Source organism: Drosophila busckii, chromosome 2R (assembly GCF_011750605.1).
Source record: "Drosophila busckii strain San Diego stock center, stock number 13000-0081.31 chromosome 2R, ASM1175060v1, whole genome shotgun sequence".
NCBI classification, from domain to species: domain Eukaryota; kingdom Metazoa; phylum Arthropoda; class Insecta; order Diptera; family Drosophilidae; genus Drosophila; species Drosophila busckii.
In genome coordinates, this window is record NC_046605.1 from 10,654,216 (window position 1) to 10,672,360 (window position 18,145).

General features: G+C 38.7%; 1 protein-coding gene across 1 annotated transcript; it reads left to right on the forward strand.

The window, feature by feature from the left end:
- The first annotated feature begins 713 nt into the window (after positions 1-713).
- LOC108594655 (bromodomain-containing factor 1) lies at positions 714-2,642 on the forward strand. The gene is made up of 2 exons (XM_033293075.1): positions 714-819; positions 872-2,642. Exons 1-2 carry the CDS (start codon positions 817-819, stop codon positions 2,573-2,575), a joined length of 1,707 nt encoding a protein of 568 aa, XP_033148966.1. The 5' UTR covers positions 714-816; the 3' UTR covers positions 2,576-2,642.
- The last annotated feature ends 15,503 nt before the right edge of the window (positions 2,643-18,145 follow it).

Sequence of the window (18,145 nt, forward strand, 5' to 3'; positions counted from 1 at the left end):
ATGTAATAAATGTAAATGTAATAAATGAGCAGCAATTGTCTTAACATATTATTTTATTACTTTTTTTGTATCAAAAGATAAAAGTAAAAAAATCGTATAAAGTCTAAAATAATAATAAGCAAAGTCTTCGATTTTGTTGCAACATTTACAACTATTTACTATTAATTTTAATTAATTTTCTTACTCACTTCATGAAATTAAAACACGTTAGTAAAAATATTGAATTAATTTAAAAATTTCTTGAATTTTCTGCAACATTTTCAACTATTTGTTATTATTTTCTAACTCAACTCATATGCTTAATATAGCTATGAGCCTACAATTGAAAACTCTTAAGTAAAAATATTAATTAATTGTTCATATTTCTCTATATACATATATGTCTATTGATTAAAGATGGGCCATATAAATCTGAAGGCAGCAATTGTTACTTCTATTACGTTTTTGTATCAAAAGATTAAAGTAAATCGTATATAGACTAAAATATTAATCATAATAAAGTGCAGGACTGTCTGCAATCTTTTCATCTACTCATTATTATTTTCAATTCATTTGCTTATTCAATTCAGCGTTATTATTAAAAATATTATTTAATTGCTTGCATTTCTCTTTTATTTTGCAGCACTTGTTAGCAACTTGGCAACACTATCGCTGCCACAGCAAGTGGCGCCACAGCTGTCAAAATGTGGCAAGCTATTGGGAGACAGTCGAGTCTCAAAATCAAATGCGATTTGAACGTGTTGGGGGGCAGAACGCTGTGATTAAGTGAGTGATTGAGAATTGAAAACTGCGAGATTGCTGAAGCGGTGGGTGGCAATGGTGAGTGAGGCAGCTACATGAGTGTTGCATGAGCTTAACGTGCGTTCCACAGGCGTCCTCCAGGGCGCTCATGATCAGCCTTAAGCTACCGAATCGCGTGCAGCCCGAGGTGCATCCACTGCCCGGCAAGTTGGGTCGATACACCAACAAGTTGCACTACATGCGGACGCATCTGCTGGACGAGCTGCCGCGCAAGGCGTTCGCGCTGGACTTTATGCAGCCCGTGGACACGGAGGCGCTGCAGGTGCCCACCTACTATACGATCATACAATGCCCCATGGATGTGGGCACGGTGATGAAGCGAGTGCAGAACAATTACTACCAAGGGGTCGAGGGTTTGATTGCGGATTTCAAGCTGCTCTTCCACAATTGCTACAAGTTCAATGCGCCCGAGGATATGGTGCATCGCAATGGCAAGAAGCTGGAGCAGTTCTTCAACAAGATACTCTGCAAGCTGCCCGAGGGCGAGGAGCTGCCCTGCCACATAGATCCCAAGGCGCTGCCCAGTCCGCAGGGCCATGAGCGCGCCTCTGTCGTCGCGGAGCGTCAATGCCGCAGCGAGCTGAAGAAGCTGCAGGCATGCAACGATCATTTGGAGCCGGAAACGCGTGACTTCTTCAAAGAGACCTGGACAGGCGTGTCCAAGAAGCTGAACAAGCATCAGTTCAAAACCGTGCCCGACTTTCAACTGCACATCAGCTCCAGCTTCGAGTGCAGTCGCCTCGCACTGCGCCGCATCTTCGAGAGCAGCTATCAGCAGTCGTTCGCCAGCATTTGCCCACAGCCGCATGGCAAGCAAATCAGCGAACTCATCTGCGCTGTGCGGCGCGTTGAGAACGAATCCTTGCCCTTCATTGTGCCGCAGTGCAGCTGGGAGCAGAGTCTGCTGCGTGGTCTGGACGCCAGTGCGCAGCGCCTGCGCCAGCAGCTGCACCAACTCAAGCTGGACTATATGCATAAGCAGGCGCTGGAGCGCCAGCAGCTGAGCCGCCAGGAGCAGCTGCGCTACCAAAGCCAGCAAAAGGAGCGTTCCAATCGCCAACAGGATGCAGCACGCGCTTGCTACACCGAGCAGGATGAGTTCGTCAGCGACACTGAGCGTCGTGCGCTGCAGGAGCAGTTCCTCATACTGCCTCTGAGCTCCAAGACTGAAATCATGCGCATCATTGCGCAGTCCGAGGACATCAACGAGGAGAGCTGCGAGCTGCACTGGTTCGACATCAAGAACTTCACCAATCACACCTTGAACATTATGAAGCGCGTCATGCGTCCGCATACGAAGCTCAATCTGCGCAACATGAAGCCCGAGGAGAAGGAGGATCTGCAGCGCAGCCTCGAGATGCGTCTGAGCAGCATCAACCAGGCGCTCAATGGCAATCGGCGCAAGTACACGCATCAGCAGCTGCGACTGCGCACCAAAGCGCCGCCTCGCAAAAAAGCGCGATATGCAATTGGCACTAAAGATGACGCCAGGCTCAAGCAGAGCGACTGTCAGCGGTCCCAGCAGCAGCAGCAGCAGCAGCAGCAACACTTGGGCGGCAAGTCGCAGCCCAGCAGCAGCGACAGCAGCGATAGCGACAGCAACAGCGACTCCAGCAGTGGCAGTGGCAGCAACAAAAGCAGCAATAGTTGCAGCAGCAGCAGCAGCAGCGGCAGCGACAGCGACAGCTCCAGCTCCAGTTCTAGCTCGCCCAATGATGAAACCAGACATTCAGCCGAAGATTACGAGCTGAATATGCAGCATGAATATATGTAAGCTGCAGTTTATAAACAAATAAAAAGACACAATATATAAAGCTAAAATAAATAAATGCAACTGCAATGACAATTGTCAAAGATCAAAATGTTGCTGCTGCTGCTTTTTATTAAAAGCTTGAGCTATTGTTGTCTTTAACTATAGTTTAATTTAACTATAATTTATGTATAGATTCTAATAATTGCCAATTCAATATTAAAATGTTGCTGCTGCTTTGTTGTTGCTGCTTTTTATTAAAAGCTTGAGCTATTGTCTTAATCAATTGCATATTTGTTATAGTTTAATTTAACTATAAATTACAGATAGATTCTAATTATTGCCAACTATCCAATATTAAAATGTGGCTGCTGCTTCTCTTAATTAAAAGCTTGAGATATTTGTAGTCTTAATCAATTGCATATTTGTTATGGTTTAATTTAATTAGACTTAGTCTGCAGTAATTTACAGCTAAATTCTAATAATTGCTGAGTTTCTAAAGAAATAGAAATATTTTGAAGCTATTGTCAGTTCATTCAGCTGATCAATAATCTCATTATTGTGGCTTAATTCAACCACTACTGACATAAAATTTAGTTCATAAGCTAAAGAGCAGAAATTTTGCACATATGCTAGTAAAATTAATAAAGAATTTGCATTTATAATTGGACCACAGCTTCATACCCTTAACTGCGTCTTCTGCCAACTTTAAATTGTAATCTTTAGCTTTAGCGCATATGAACAATTTAAAACTACAGGCCTTACATTTTTGCTTGCATTTAAATTGTAAAGATAATTTTTCTTTTTTAATACAATGCATAATTTTAATTTATGCAATTAAATCGGAGCACTGAAGTTGAAGTCGCTAACACCAAAGCTAAAAATATTTAAATGCAGTTTGTTAGTTTAATGTTTAACAGTTTAGTTGTCAATATTTGATTTAAGTAATATATTTTGAATACTTTTTTTTGGCATTCAAAGCAAACTTAATATAACATTAAAACACAAAGCAAGATCAAGGTTATGAATATCCTTAACTGCCTAAATAGCAAGCAATGAATTCAAGGGACTTCTCGTACAAAAATTACAGCTGTCTGCAAGTCATTGACACTTTCGGCATTTAGCAATAACCCTCAGGTCGAATTGACAAAATACTTATGCTCAACTGCAGATCTGCGGATCTTTAGCGAATACTCTGAATGTGCGCATCCTGTGCTGTCTATGCAAAGATCACGTAGTGCAGCGAATTTTCCGCATTGCATTATGCAAATGCCGAGAGTTTCTCACGCTGCAGTGTACCTGATGAGGAGCGAGCAGGAAATTAGAGCAGCACATCTTTGCTTTGCGCTGTCTGCGGCACTGGCAGATCTTGCCGAATAATTTGCATAAATTTTCACTTGGCAAAATAGTTGTAAAAGGGTTTGGGCTTCGGCTGGGCACTTTGCTTGATTTGCATAAGATGCAGCGCGACGACTTGCGAAATGAAAGTGAAAATAGGAAAATTTTCTGAGGCCAACAGGGGTTAATTATGCGCACAGTGATCGTCTCAGCATGCTGGCACGCTCGCACACCCCATAAGCCGGCAGGGGGTTGAACAGGGACAGCACGAGAGAGAGAGAGCGACAGGACCTTTGCTCATTTGCATATGCTTACGCAAGACGCACGCAATTTAGTTTTCCTTTTTCTATTTGGCCAAAGCAAAATTATGTAAATTATTGCTGTGCAAAAAAGAAAACACACACGAGAAACTTTCTCACGCTTGCCTCAAAAGGCTGCTTGAGCTCATTGCTCACTTGGCCCAGGCTGGGGTTATGTTTGGGTTAAGGCGCGCCAGGCAACAAATCAATTTTTGATCGATACGATTGCTGCCAAATCAATTTGCATAATGCAACGAAAATTATGCAAATTAAATGCAGCAGCGGCGGCTGCACTCAACACCATTTGCAACACTTGTCGCTGTTTTGTTTTTTGCAACAAGTTGTTTGTGTTAATTTTTGCACTTCAGAGCTCCTCCCACCAGGCTTAGGGTGTCGATTGCAACCCCCAGCGTTTAGCTGTTGCAAAATCGCCAATGCGATTTGCCAAATGCAATAATAAAATTGCAATGCCAGCCAATGCGAAAGAGCAATTGGGCTTGTGTTTGAGTTTTGGGTTTGTTTGCCACCACCTTTGGGTTCTTAGCTACCCCACTCTACGAAATTGCGACATTACGCATACGCTGGCTGCAAAGCGAAAATGAACTTTGATGTTTGCCTCGCCTAGTTGTTGTTGTTGTTGCTGCGTTGCGTGGCAAAACCATAAAAAAATCCGCAAAACGAGGGTTGCGTCTCGTAAAGTACTTAGCGAAAACACCCCAAACAAGGCACAGGACGCGTACGAGGACGTGGACGAGGCATTGCACCCCGGCTACAGCGAAATGGACTCTCACTCTCACTTTCCATCGAAGACATTATTAAAAGTAGACTGCGTTACATGCGTGTTTATGTATATGTATGCGTGTGTATCTATGTTTTTTCGTAATTTTGCAGCAGCAGTAGCATGCAAATTTTTTTTTTACTATTTACCCTCGAGTGCTTTGCATAGGGGTTGCAACTGTGCCACCACCACACACACACACACACACACACACCTAGGGCTACAATTTGCGCCCCTTGTTGCGGTGTTGTTGGTGTGCAATTGTTGTTATTATTTTTAACGCTGTTTATGCTAAAAAGCCGTCTAAGAACTTTCTCGCATTTAAAGCTTTGCGTCCATTTCGCTGTGGTCAAGCCCACTGCCTGCCACTGGGGTGGACTTGCCTCTAATTTGGTGAAACCCCTTTGAGCAACAAATCTCTGCTGCAATTTTCACATTTGTTTTAATAAGTTCACAGCTTGTCTACTAGACGCAAGAAAAACACAACAACATCAAACGCAATCCTCTGTCAACTAAAATAAACATTTTTTTTCCAACGTTGATTGACAATTTTTTACCCAAATAATATTTGCTAGGGTTGAAAGCATCTAATTAATTTTATAATTTATTCCTAAGATGCAGTTGTACGCGCATTTCATTATTAAATGTATTAAATTCCAATGAAAGTCAGCTTCAAGTTGAATATGTTGCGTATAAATGTCTGAATTCAAAATATTACAATTGCATATTTAAATATCGGTTTTGTCGGTTTTATAAATGTTTTATTGAGTGTATGCTTTTAAATTTAAGCAGTTATAAAACAAATAGTAGACTTCAATTTATTTCTGCTTGTAATTCCTACATTTATGTAGCTCCGCGAAATAATAATAAGTCTAAATAAAATTGTTATTGAAAAGAACAATATTCATTTTGAATATAAATGTTTAATTTGAATTGAGTAAATCTGACTGATTATGATTGATTATGATTATTATAATTGTCAATGCTAAACGCATTGGGAGAAACAATGGTCAAGCCTAAAGATCGCAGAGCTGAGAGCGCTGAAGCAATTGCTAATTGTAGATTCTCCACTCTCAGTAGAAGGCGAAAGTGATGCAGGTGCTTAAAGCGTTGAACTAAACAAACTCTGTTTGATCCTTCAATTGAGAGTAAGTCAAAATACTTACCTCACTTACCTTATATATCCGCCATACTTACCTTCGCTCCAACAGCAACATTTACTTTTATTCAATTCAAATTGAACGTTTTTATTCAAAATAAATGTAGTTCTTTTTAAATTAAAAGCTATTGTTTTTGTTTTGCTTTTATATTATTATTATTAACAAAAATAATTGCCAATTCATATCACAGAGTTGATTAACATTTAGCAAAGTTATAAACAAAATAGTAAACAAACAATACAAATTTCTGTGAAATATAAATCTTGGATAAGCTGTAACTCAGCGAATTTGCATTCGATTTAAGAGTTTCATGCCCTGTTAGACTCGTGAGATACATGAGACTACTCTGCCATTTCTTCAATTTGGAAGTATTGTAGGATTATTTTCGGATTATTTTTATGTTTGTCAGAATACTACATTCCTTATCTGTTACTCTTCATCTCATAAAATAGCCCAAAAAACCACTCCTCAGTTCCGATTTTCTTTTTAATATTGAGGCTGTTATGACAAAAAATAGCCCTACCAGGCATAGCGTTAGTATACCAATATATCAATTATCATTTATAACTTCTAACTATGCGAGGTCATATCTCAGCCAAAAAAAATCGGACGAAGAGTGTTTGGCTTAATAATACGTAATAGAGAAATAACTTCGTAAATGGAAGTATAGTCTGTTTGCATTAACGGTTCGATGATTCTCGTATAAACAACATTTCCTTTGAACAAGTTATTGGGCTAACACAGCACTTTGCCGCGTCACATCAACTACTCACGAGCTACTCTTTTAGTATTTTCTCAACTATAATCGAATCATGTCTATATACTGTCAGCTACTATAAAAATTCTGTGTGAAGTTCTAAAATGATATCCTATTTCACGATCCTATATGTATGTAATGTACACTACAAGTGACTTATAGCAATTAAAATTGAGCTTAAACAGGTTTTGATATAAAAAATTATTTGGCGAAGTTTTGAACAAAATAGTAAACTAAACAAGACAAATTTTTGTGGAATATCGCACTTTGATAAGCCGTAATTCAGCGAAATTGCGTCCGTTCGGAGTTTCATGCGTTGTTAGACTCGTGAGATGCATAAAAATATAACACTGCATTCAAACTTGGAGATTTTAAGAGGTTTCGTATTTTGGAAATAAACGTGATTTACCCCTTAAATTTTTGCCAACGATGCCGTTTTCATTTCTTACACTTCTAACTTTGAGAATGCTATAAACTCAGCCAAAAAAATCCGAACTGAAGAGTTTTGGCTAATTAACTCCAAATGAGATTGAAATAAACATAGTCTGTTATGTTGTGGAAACGAAAAATATTTTGACAAAATATGTAATAAAACCAATGTCAATAAGTTCCTTTTTAGTTAATTTCAAACATTGAGCAACTCAGCAAAAAAAAAATCCGACTTAACTGCTTTAAGCCATTTTATGTTGGCGTTGAAAATACATTTCAAATGAGTACAAACTTAAATGCCTTAAAAAATTAATTGGCAAAGTTATGCACAAAAGAGTAAACAAGAAAGTAAACAACTTTCTTTTAAATATCAATCTTGGATCCTCGAAATCGCATCCGTTTTCAAATTTTCATGCCTGTTAAACTCGTAAGATGCTGACTACCCTTAATTACACTCATTTTACTGCGTATATATTCTCAATAATTTATTTATATCTCATAGATTTTCTTGCACAGCGCAAAATACTTCGATGCATGTGCGCATGTTTACAATAGATAAAAGGAGCGAGCAAACATTTGAAAGTAAACTAACATCGACGCGTATATTTGGCATAAATTAGACGCCATCGGAGGCCGGCTCCGGAGCATAAGTGCTGCACCAGCTAGGATAACCATAAGGGCGAGGGTGTGTAGGATTGGTTTCATTTTGTGCTGTCGCTTGAAGTTTTTTACGCGACAGCGACACCACCATAAACAACAACAGCAACAACAACAGCAGCAACAATGCAACGCGCACTCGTCGCGCTTCACACGCGCAAGGATATTTTTATAAAAAAGGATCCTATTACACTGGATGTGCAATACAATAGCAGGAGCTGGCAGTTTTGACTTGAAATATGTTTGAATTTGTCGCATTTTCTTCAACAATTTTTTTGTTGCAGTTGTACGTGTGTCAGTCGCTGGCTATTGTCCTTTGTTTAAAGACTCTCGGACACGCTTGTCCTTGTGTCTGTCTGTGCGTCTCTTTGTGTGTGTAAATGTGGGTCTATTGAGCTGCGTTTCACTTTCGTTTGCAGTTCCTTTTATTTGCTAGATTGACTCAAAACTGAGACTGAGTCTGCGCCTGCACCCCGGGGGCAACACTCGCTGATCCTTGGCTTGCCCATTGTGCTGCTGCTGCTGCCTTGTTGACCTTTTGTGGCTAAATTAGTCAACGGCAATAAGCTGCTATTATGCAATCGTTAACTCATTTGAATGCCAGGCATTGCTTGCAGACGTGCCAGCAGCAACAGTTGCTGCCGTTGCTGCTGCAGTTGCAACAAACTTGAGTTTATGTTGGCGTAGGGCTGCCACATGCAGCACACACACACACACACACACACTTGAACGTTTATTTGCGTGCGTTGTTAAGATGGCGTCGGCCATCGACAGCACAAGAGCAACAAAGTCAAAAGACAAAGTTGCTGCGCCCACGTTTGCCCCATTCCCAATTTCCCCTGATTGGGAGCTCAACGCGCACGATCTCTGCGCCTCAAATTGTTTGGCATTTTCTTTTACATTTTCACATTTTGTTTTCGTTCTTCGTTTTGTTGACATTTACAGCGTAGCATTTATTATCGCTGTGTTGGCTCTAGCGCTAGCTCTGGCTCTTGTGCTGTTTGTTTGCTTGATTGGCGGCCACGTCTGTTTTCTACTTAAGTGTGCATGTGTGTGTGTGTGTGTGTGTGCACATTGCAGCTCTATTGCGCTCTCTGCTTTTGCTGCTGCTTCTGTTGTTGCACTCAATTGCGTGGTTAATGCTAATTATTTGTTATTCCACAGTCGCAGTCAGCGGCATTTCCACCAAAAAAAAAATGTTTAGGAAAATAGAAAAACAGAAAAAACAACACACACACATACACACACATTTGGGAAGACACGCACACAAACAACGAAACGTGCAATTGCTGGCGATTTCCGGCTGCATTAGCAAGCAGCGCCGCAACTGTACTAAATGCTTATTGCACTCGCTAAAGAAGCAGCAGCATAATAATTTATAAGCGCCATAAATTAAACAATTATATTTATCACACAAACACGCATAGCTCCAGCTTGCTTTTAAATATTTTGAATAATTTGCTTGCCTCGCGTGTTTAACCCTCTAAGGCCTGCTTATTTCGCAGCCGGCCTTGTTTTACTTTAATTTATTATAAAACCATTTTTAAGCATGACTAATTAACTGAGGCTGAGGTATATCAGCTACAATTTTGTGTTGAAAATGCTTAATTGATGTTCAATATCATTTGTTAATCGGTTTGCTTAACAAAATTCAAATTTTAGCTATCAGTAATTCCAATTCGAACTGCAGATAAACTCGAAAACTTAGTTTAGAATACATTATAATAGAAAATTTATATATTAGAATTTGAATTTGTTTGCTTTAAGCAAGTTTGAAAAATAAATATGTATGAATCGATTTCTACTCTTAATTTGCCTGCATCTTTTATTTGCATTATTCTCTTATGCTATTTCCTAATTTGACATTATAAAAAATACTTAACAAGCCTTTGATTTTGGCAAGAGACATGCAAATAAATTGCAATTAAATTCATTTAACCCAAATGACATTGATAGAATGTCAAAGGTTATTAATGCGCTTGCATGCATGTGTGTGTGTGTGTGTGCGTATCTGTGTGTGTGGCATTTTGTTTGTAATTAATGAGACATAATATTTATTCTGTAGCAGCGACACTCAGTCTCTTGCATTGGCCTGGCGACTCTTAAGATTCGATGGTTGTTAATAGTCGCTGCCACTCAAAACGCAGAGAGAAGAGCTGTCTTTGTTCTGCTGTTTGCCATATGTATTTGTTATAATGCATTTGTATGTATGCATGTGTGTGTGTGTTTGGTAGACAATGCTAGACAATTTTTCGGCCACTTGTCAAAATAATTTGCGCCTGTTGAGAGTAGCAGCGAAGACTTGGCCTAAAAGAATCTACACACGTACAAATCGTCTCTTGACCAAATATCGTAAGCTGTTGTTATTGCTGGCATACCTGCAATTGTTGACTTAGTTTGTTGGCAGATGAGAATGAAAAATGTGTGAAAATTTCGTAGCCCTATCCCGTTTTTATGAGAAGTGCAAATGCAATTGCTTAGCGCAGAGCGCAGGGGGGAAGGCCCAACAGGTAGTAGTAGTAGTAGCTGCAGCTAAAGTTTAGACTTAATGCGATTATTATCATAATACTAACTGCAATCACTTGTCGCTGGAAATCTCTAAAATTATCACCTGTGCGCATTGGACAATAAATTCTGTGGAATCAATAGTTCAATAACCCAGCAACAATAGGCGACCCAAAAGAATGACGAGAAATTATGGCACACAGTATAATAGTAAAATAATATAAAGGATGAAGGATGCACACACGGACGAGCAGGCAAAACCAAAGCGAATGCACAAATTGATTGCTGCTTCTGTGTTGGTGGAGTAGGGGTTATAGCTCAGAGGGAGCATCGGGGTCTATGCGCTGTGCGTGCAGGACGCATGCAACAGGATACAAAAGCAGAAGAAAAATAAAAACACCACGCACACATGCGGGTTGCAACAGCAGCAGCGCAAAACCCTGGGAAAAGTTAACTTTTTGATTCGTTTCTTGTTTTTTTTTTCTGGTAAAAGAAAAGTCACACGATTCGAATGGCAGGAAAAACATGTTGCAAGTCAGTGCGCAAAGGTTGCAACAGCTGAACGCTGCAGCAGGTTGCATCAATTGAGAGCCCTGAGGCTATGTGAAAGTAGCATAATAGGATTTCAGGGGTTAATCAAAATTCAGGCAATTGTTTTGCTTGCGGTTTTCACAAATAATAACACAGTAAACCAATCAGCTTAGTCGCGCTTATGATCGTTAAGCGGATACATGAACCACGCTGTTAATAAAAGCGCAAAAAGCTACAGCGCCAAAATTCGCTGTTAATGGCAAAATTCTCTGTTAATGCCAAAATTAATGTGGGGCAAATTTAAAATGCTGTAACACCATTGAACTTTTGTTTATTTTATTTGTTGAATAAACAACAGCGCACGTTATACATTTACAAGCTGCAAATTAAATTAAAAATAAATTAAATTAATTGAAATAAATATTACATTAATGGCATTTTTATATTATAGCTCTTGGCAAACAATTTATATTTATTTATATTAAATTTCTGCCAGCTTGCAGCATTGCCATTTATTTATATTTGCCTATCTAAATGTAGCTGTGTATATTTATTCATTAGCCAGAACTAACCTGTAATTAGCGTCGAGCTCAACACGTTCCCAGATAAGCCAACGCTGAAGCTCTCCAGAAAGCTTCGTTCTACACAATATGCTTTGCTATCTATGCTGACTGTAGCTCCATCTTTTGTTGCCAGTTGACCACGTGTCTTGCCAGTTGTTGCTTCTAATTCTCGGCTACACAGGTCGCTCTCTTCAATTTATTTAATCAACACAGCCAGTAAATAGCATAGTAAATAGCTAGTTCTAGTTCTCTATCTCACGCTCTTGGCTCGCTAGCGTTGACGCTGTGTATATTTTTGCGCAAAAATGGCGACTTATCTGTGCCAAAAATAAGCAAAGGCAAGCCCAAGCACATGTGAACACACACGCACATATACAGCATACATGCAAAAAATATGTTTGTATATAGCGCCAGCTTTCGGCTCGCCACAGAGAGCTGATTGGTCGGCGTGCAAATTCGCGAGTGAAGAGCCGAATCGCAATATTGCAGAAAAAAAGCTTCGGCTGGGGTCGTCAACAATCGCCAAAGTACGAAAAGCAGCGAAGCGGCGTCAGCATAAAAGAGAAAGAGAGAGCGCCAGTTGTTATTAAAACATGCTCTACAAAAAAAAAACTCATTGTCAAAGGGTTATGTTGGCCGTTAGCGAAATATAAGCAGCAAATAATAGTAGAATAAATTGAGTTTGTGTTATGGCAATTAATTTAACAACAATTTAACTTATTTAATAAAACAAAATAAATAAAATTATGTTTGCTTTGGCTGCGCTTGCTGCTGTTTTGCTTAGCTTAGGGTATCATTTAGTCGACTATGCTGTGCGCTTTGCCTAATCTTGTTATTGTTTTCGACTGCTATTTTTTTTGCGTGTTGCTTTTTTTTTGCCGGCATTTTGCTCTTGAAATTTGTTTTCGCGTTGTGCGCGCGTATTTCAAGTTCAAGTTTAGGGACGGCTGTCTGCGTTCCTATTGTAGTTGTTGCTTTGGAATGAACTCTTGGTATATAACACGCCCCAGGCAACAGATTGACGTAACTTGTTGCTTTGCTCCATATGGGGCGTGAGTGTGGGCGTATTGCAGGAGCTGGGGGATGGCACAAACTAAATGCAGAAAAGCGTTATGTGCCAAAAGCACAAAAATAACAACAACAATGCCTTGAACTACATTAAAATACAATAAAAGCCGCAGCGCTTTCGATAGACAATTTACATGCCTAGCATTGAGTGTAAAAGACCTTCCGTATTTTATTTCCAACACACACACACACACACACACAAAATATTTTAGTGGCCCTGGCACAGTAACAACAACAACAACTATTTTAATGAAATTTGTTTTCGTTGTAAACAACTGAAACGCCAGACAAACTTAATCACACACACACACACATACAAACTTACAAAAAATTATATTTTTTTGCCAGCTTGTAAGCTTTGACAACAACAACATGATTTTCTAGTTCTTCTTCTTACATGGCTGCTGCTATATTTTTCGCTGTAAACAAAAGTAACAACAACAACAACAGCAACAAATTGTGTAATAATTAAGTGACCCTGAAAATGTTGTACTGATAAACAACTGGCAGCAGTTCTTGTTTGTTAATGCTTTTATTATTTTGTTTTCGTTTATTTGTTATTTGCAAAATGTTGCTGCGTTTCGTAGAATCAATGTAAAGAGAGTGTGAGAGGAGAATTGTGCTCCCAAAAAGGGCTAGCTGTTAATTCTATGCTGCCCAAAAAGCTCACACTCTCTCACTCTCTCGCTCTTTGTCACAAACGCTGCTCCGCACACGCCCGCGCGCTGCTGATGTTGTAATGTAAAATGAAAAAAAAAAAAACTACAGTTCTTGTGTCTATGTATGAATTTTTTGTTTTGCTCAAAATTCTATGAGTCAGTTTTTTTTGCTGCCGCTTTGCTTGTATATTATGTACTCTAGTATATAAGCTAGCATGTATTGTATGTGGAGACAGCGAAAGCTTTTGCCAACGCTCTCAGTCGTTCACTGTAGACAGCAACTAAATTCAGAAACGGAATCCAGAAACAGCAATTCAGTCCGCTCGCCAGGCAAACCACAAACTAACAACCGACCTAGAACTAGAACTAGACCCTCGGCTAGCTTTCTGGACTCAAGGTCAGTGCACGTAGTGTACACGTTTCCCCCAAATCAAAAAAAAAAATAAAAAAAAGAACTAAGCATCTAAGTGTAAAATGAACTTTTCAGTCGTCAGTCGCTAGAGCAAGAAGAAGAAGGCGCGCTTGTAAGCTTGTAAACGCCGCTTGTATGAATATAAATATTTCTTTTCGATTCGCATTCCCATTCTGCATTTCCATAATGAGCGCAGAACACAACTCGAGTTATGAATAATGTGCAAAGTGGCAAAAGTTAAAGCAAAAAATGTGAAAGACACGTGGCGTGCTGGAAAAATTTGCAAATCGGTAACCAAAATAGTGATGGAAGTGCCAAAATGTTTAAATAATAGCAACTACAATTACAACAGTGAACTAAAAGATACAACCAGCAAGCAATAAAACTGCAACAACAACGACGACCAACAACTGCAAAAGTGGAAGGAGGTAACTACATGCATATGCTGTTTATATTTTTCCCAAAAAATAAAATTATGTTCAAATTGTCAGCGTACCAGGGGCGTGGGCAGAGGCGTTGCGCCCCTTAGTGCGCAAAGCCTTATAAATTCACATTGCGCTCGACTTGAAAATTCGTTCAAAATTCAAATTGCTAAAAATAACACATGTGTATGTGTGTGTGTGTTTAATTTTTGGTGAAAAACAAAAAGAAAACGCACCCCATGCGCCGCTTCGCTGCTCATTTGCTGTACTTTTTGTTTTTGGTCAGGCTTTTCGGCATTTTCTTTCCACATGTGCAACTGCCAAATGCAACTGCAACTGCAACACTCGAGTGGCGTTGGCGGCACAAATGGCAGTACCGAAAACCAAATGGTGAAACATTCAAGGAGCGGGGGGCAGCAGCAGCAGCAGCAGCAGATGAGCTCTCGACGCCGGCGTGGGCCCTATTTTTAGAAAGCGCATGTGTGTGTGCGTGTGTGTAAATGCAGGCAAAATTAATGTTAACAAAATGGCGTCGCATGGCAAAGTCAAAGTCGCGGCTGCAACAATGCAACAGTCTCCACATGCAGCTATCTCGCTCTAACAGTCTGTTTGTCTCTCGCGCTCTTCGCTGCACCCCAACTCTCTTTTTCTTGTTTCTCTATCTGTGTGTTTGCTTTCGCCTAAATTTTCGTACGTTTTTTTATTTAATACACAACTCTTGTCAAAATGTTGCCTTTTGCTATCTATGTATCTGTATCTCAGTTTATATCTGTATCTGTGTATGTGTGTGTGCGTGCGCTTGCCGCGTTGCAAAAGTGCAATGACCCATGCGTAGCGCAAATGAACGCCCCCGTTCCCCGCGCTAGACACCAGCAGCAGCAGCAGCAGCAGCAGTCGCAGTCGCGCTGCTATTGACGCTGACGCCAACACGACGTCGACAGCGCAGTTCTTGTTCTATGCCTACGTGCTACTTTCCATACTCACACACACACACACGACTGCAGCAAATAACGCGCGCGATAAATTTTTCAGAGTTTTCAATTCCACTGTTCACACACACAAACACACACATACATACATTGAATTTCTCGTCTTGTTGCATTTTTATTAATTTTCGTTGTTGTTTGCTTTTTTGGCTGTTGCTTTATACACACACACACACACACACATGCACATGTTTATACATTCATATAAATAAATATCTATTAGATATTTCGTATTTTTTTTTGCCCTTCCGTCAGTCGCATTTTTATGTAAACATTGGTGGTGGGGGGGCGACCATACGGATATGGTAGCAGTAGTAAAAAATAAAGAAAAAAATGACACGTTTAATGCATGTGCCCATATTAAACAGCTATAACTAATAAGAAGATACAGTTGTATATAGCCAGAGCTTATACTTGGCTGCAGCTTAATTATTCAGAGTTTAGCAATTGCGTCAAGTATTGAGCGCAGTCATTCAATAATTGCAATAATAAATGTTTGAAGGAAATTCATTTAGAAAAATAATATTACGTACAATGATTACAAAAAGTTAAAGCTTGAAATTTATAGCATAGTTTGTACTTTAAATATAATAAGTGCTTATATAACAATAAAAAGACATTAAGATTGGCTTGAAACTTTGGCGTAATAATTTTTTTGAATATTAAAAAAATTATTGTTTGTAAATCTAGCACAAAGTACGTTTATTTCTTTACTTAGTGACGTCAGCTTTATGCAAATTCTGTAGATCTAACAAATATCTATTCCCCTATACATGCTATGATAATTTTTAAAGTTTATTAAAATCATTCAATGCTTTGTCATAGTTATTGACTATATTAGCTTTCAAACCAATCTTAATCTTATGTAATCACTTGTTAGATTTTAAGAACAGTTCATAGTTTATAATTCATTCATAAATTAGCTATAACGCCCAAAAACATTTTAAGAATTTAATTTAAGAGTTTCAAACAAATCTTAATTGCTTTTTATTCTAATGTAAGCACTTATTAGTTATAAAGTTTATTAAAAACATTCAACGCTTTGTCATAGTTATTGACTTAAACGCACAAAAACATTTTAAGCATTTAATCAATTATTTAATCTATGGTTTTGATAAACCTTTAGTTACATTTGATACTGCATTATTTTCAAAAGACACCGCTACGTTTTGTATCTTTTGCTGCCATTAGCATCCTGTTGCGAAAGTGATTGTCGATTGAGTTGAGTTGAGTTTTGAGTTTTATGGCACTTGCAGTTTGCAGGATGCTAACCGGAACGAATACGTCGTTAACCTGTGCACGGCAGGTCGCCCATTGTGTTGGCGGCAGCTTCTGTTGCTGCCACAGAGCGAGAGAGAGAGAGAGAGCCTGAGTAAACAGCAGACGCCTCATGCTCGCCTCAGTTGTCGGAACTGTGCGCTAATTGCTGCTTGTATAGGAAATATTTAGGGAAATTCACGTGCCGCTGGCAGATCAAAGCTGCCAAAAACAAAAGGCGACACTTGAAGCAGCAGCAGGACCACCAGGACCAACACCAGGTAGAGCAGACGCTCCCAACCAAAGGGTTAAGCGACTGACAAATGTGCAGAAAATTAAAATTTTGCCTGCCTACGGACATTGATTGAGCTAATGTCAGCTACTGGGCTGAATTCCTGGAAAACACGCATAGTCTAACGAGTCTGCGCTGAATGGTAATGAGAGTAACCCTTTGAGCGAGCCATAAAAGATAGAAAGCATTTCTGGCGAACTATTTTCGCATAGCAATTTTTTTTCAGTGCAAAAAATCCCAAACATAAAACCCTTTCGGCTCTTGACCATCATAAATTGCAGCTTGTTGTTCCACGAACTGATAAAAACTTATCGCGAAAATATTGACGAAAATATTCGCTTTGTTTGCTCTAAAACTTTGATAAGCCAGCCAATGATTGCATTTCCGCAGCGATAATTAAGCGATTTGAGAGGTTAAAGATTAAAGCGCACAGCCCAAGGTCAAACAATTATCAATTCTGCAAAGATGCGTACCTGACTCTCTTTGTGGCTGCTTGTGTGGTTGGCTTATGTGCGGATTTAGTTGCTTTAATCTCGCATAATGAGCGCTTAGTTGCAACTTCATTTGTAGAATAACAAAGTCAAAAGTCAGTCACTCATAATCCCATTTAAGGAATTTCTGCTCGGCCAATTGACGACTCAATGCGCACACATGTGCAACTAATCCGTACAGTTGTCCATGCGTGCGAGTACGCACTGTAGTCTTATCGCAACAACAATAAAAAATAATAATAAATGCTAGGAAAACGAAAACTGCAAGAAAACTGAAACTTTCACTGCGTTGCAACTGCAACTGTCCACAAAAAAAAAAAAAGAAAATGCTGATAAGATTAGAAACAGCCCGAGAGCTACCAAACTACAAGTATATGAGACATATATATGTGTATAATATATTCAAGAGCCATTTGAAGTGCAAGTCGTCGCAACTTTTTGTTGAGTACAAAATACTCTAATAAAAGAGTTAGTTCATTTTATAGCTTAAGTAATAAAATCAGTTGCATTTTATAGTATAAAATAAAAATAAGCATAAGCATTAATGCACTTAAAATTAGAATTAGTTCTAAGCAGATAAATTTAGAATTAATAATATTCAATTTTGTTGCTTAGATTTAAAAATTTGTTGAAATCCAATTTCACTTTATTACTGTGCGCTGCATAAATTGTTCTTATATATATTTAAGTTTATTTAATGTGTTTAAGTTTTTCATTTGCTGTTGATTTTTTTTTATATAAAAATTATTAATAGTGAATTTTGTTGCTTGGATTTAAAAATTTGCTAAAATCCAATTTCATTTTATTGCTGTATTCAAATTAAAACTATGCCATTACTTTTATTAATATAAAATGAATTTAATGTGCGTTAAGTTTTTCATTTAGTTGTTGTTGATTTATTTTTATTAATTAATAGTGTATTTTGTTGTTTAATTAATAACTAAGGCTTACAAATATAAAATTCCAATTTCATTTTATTGCCATTGCTCT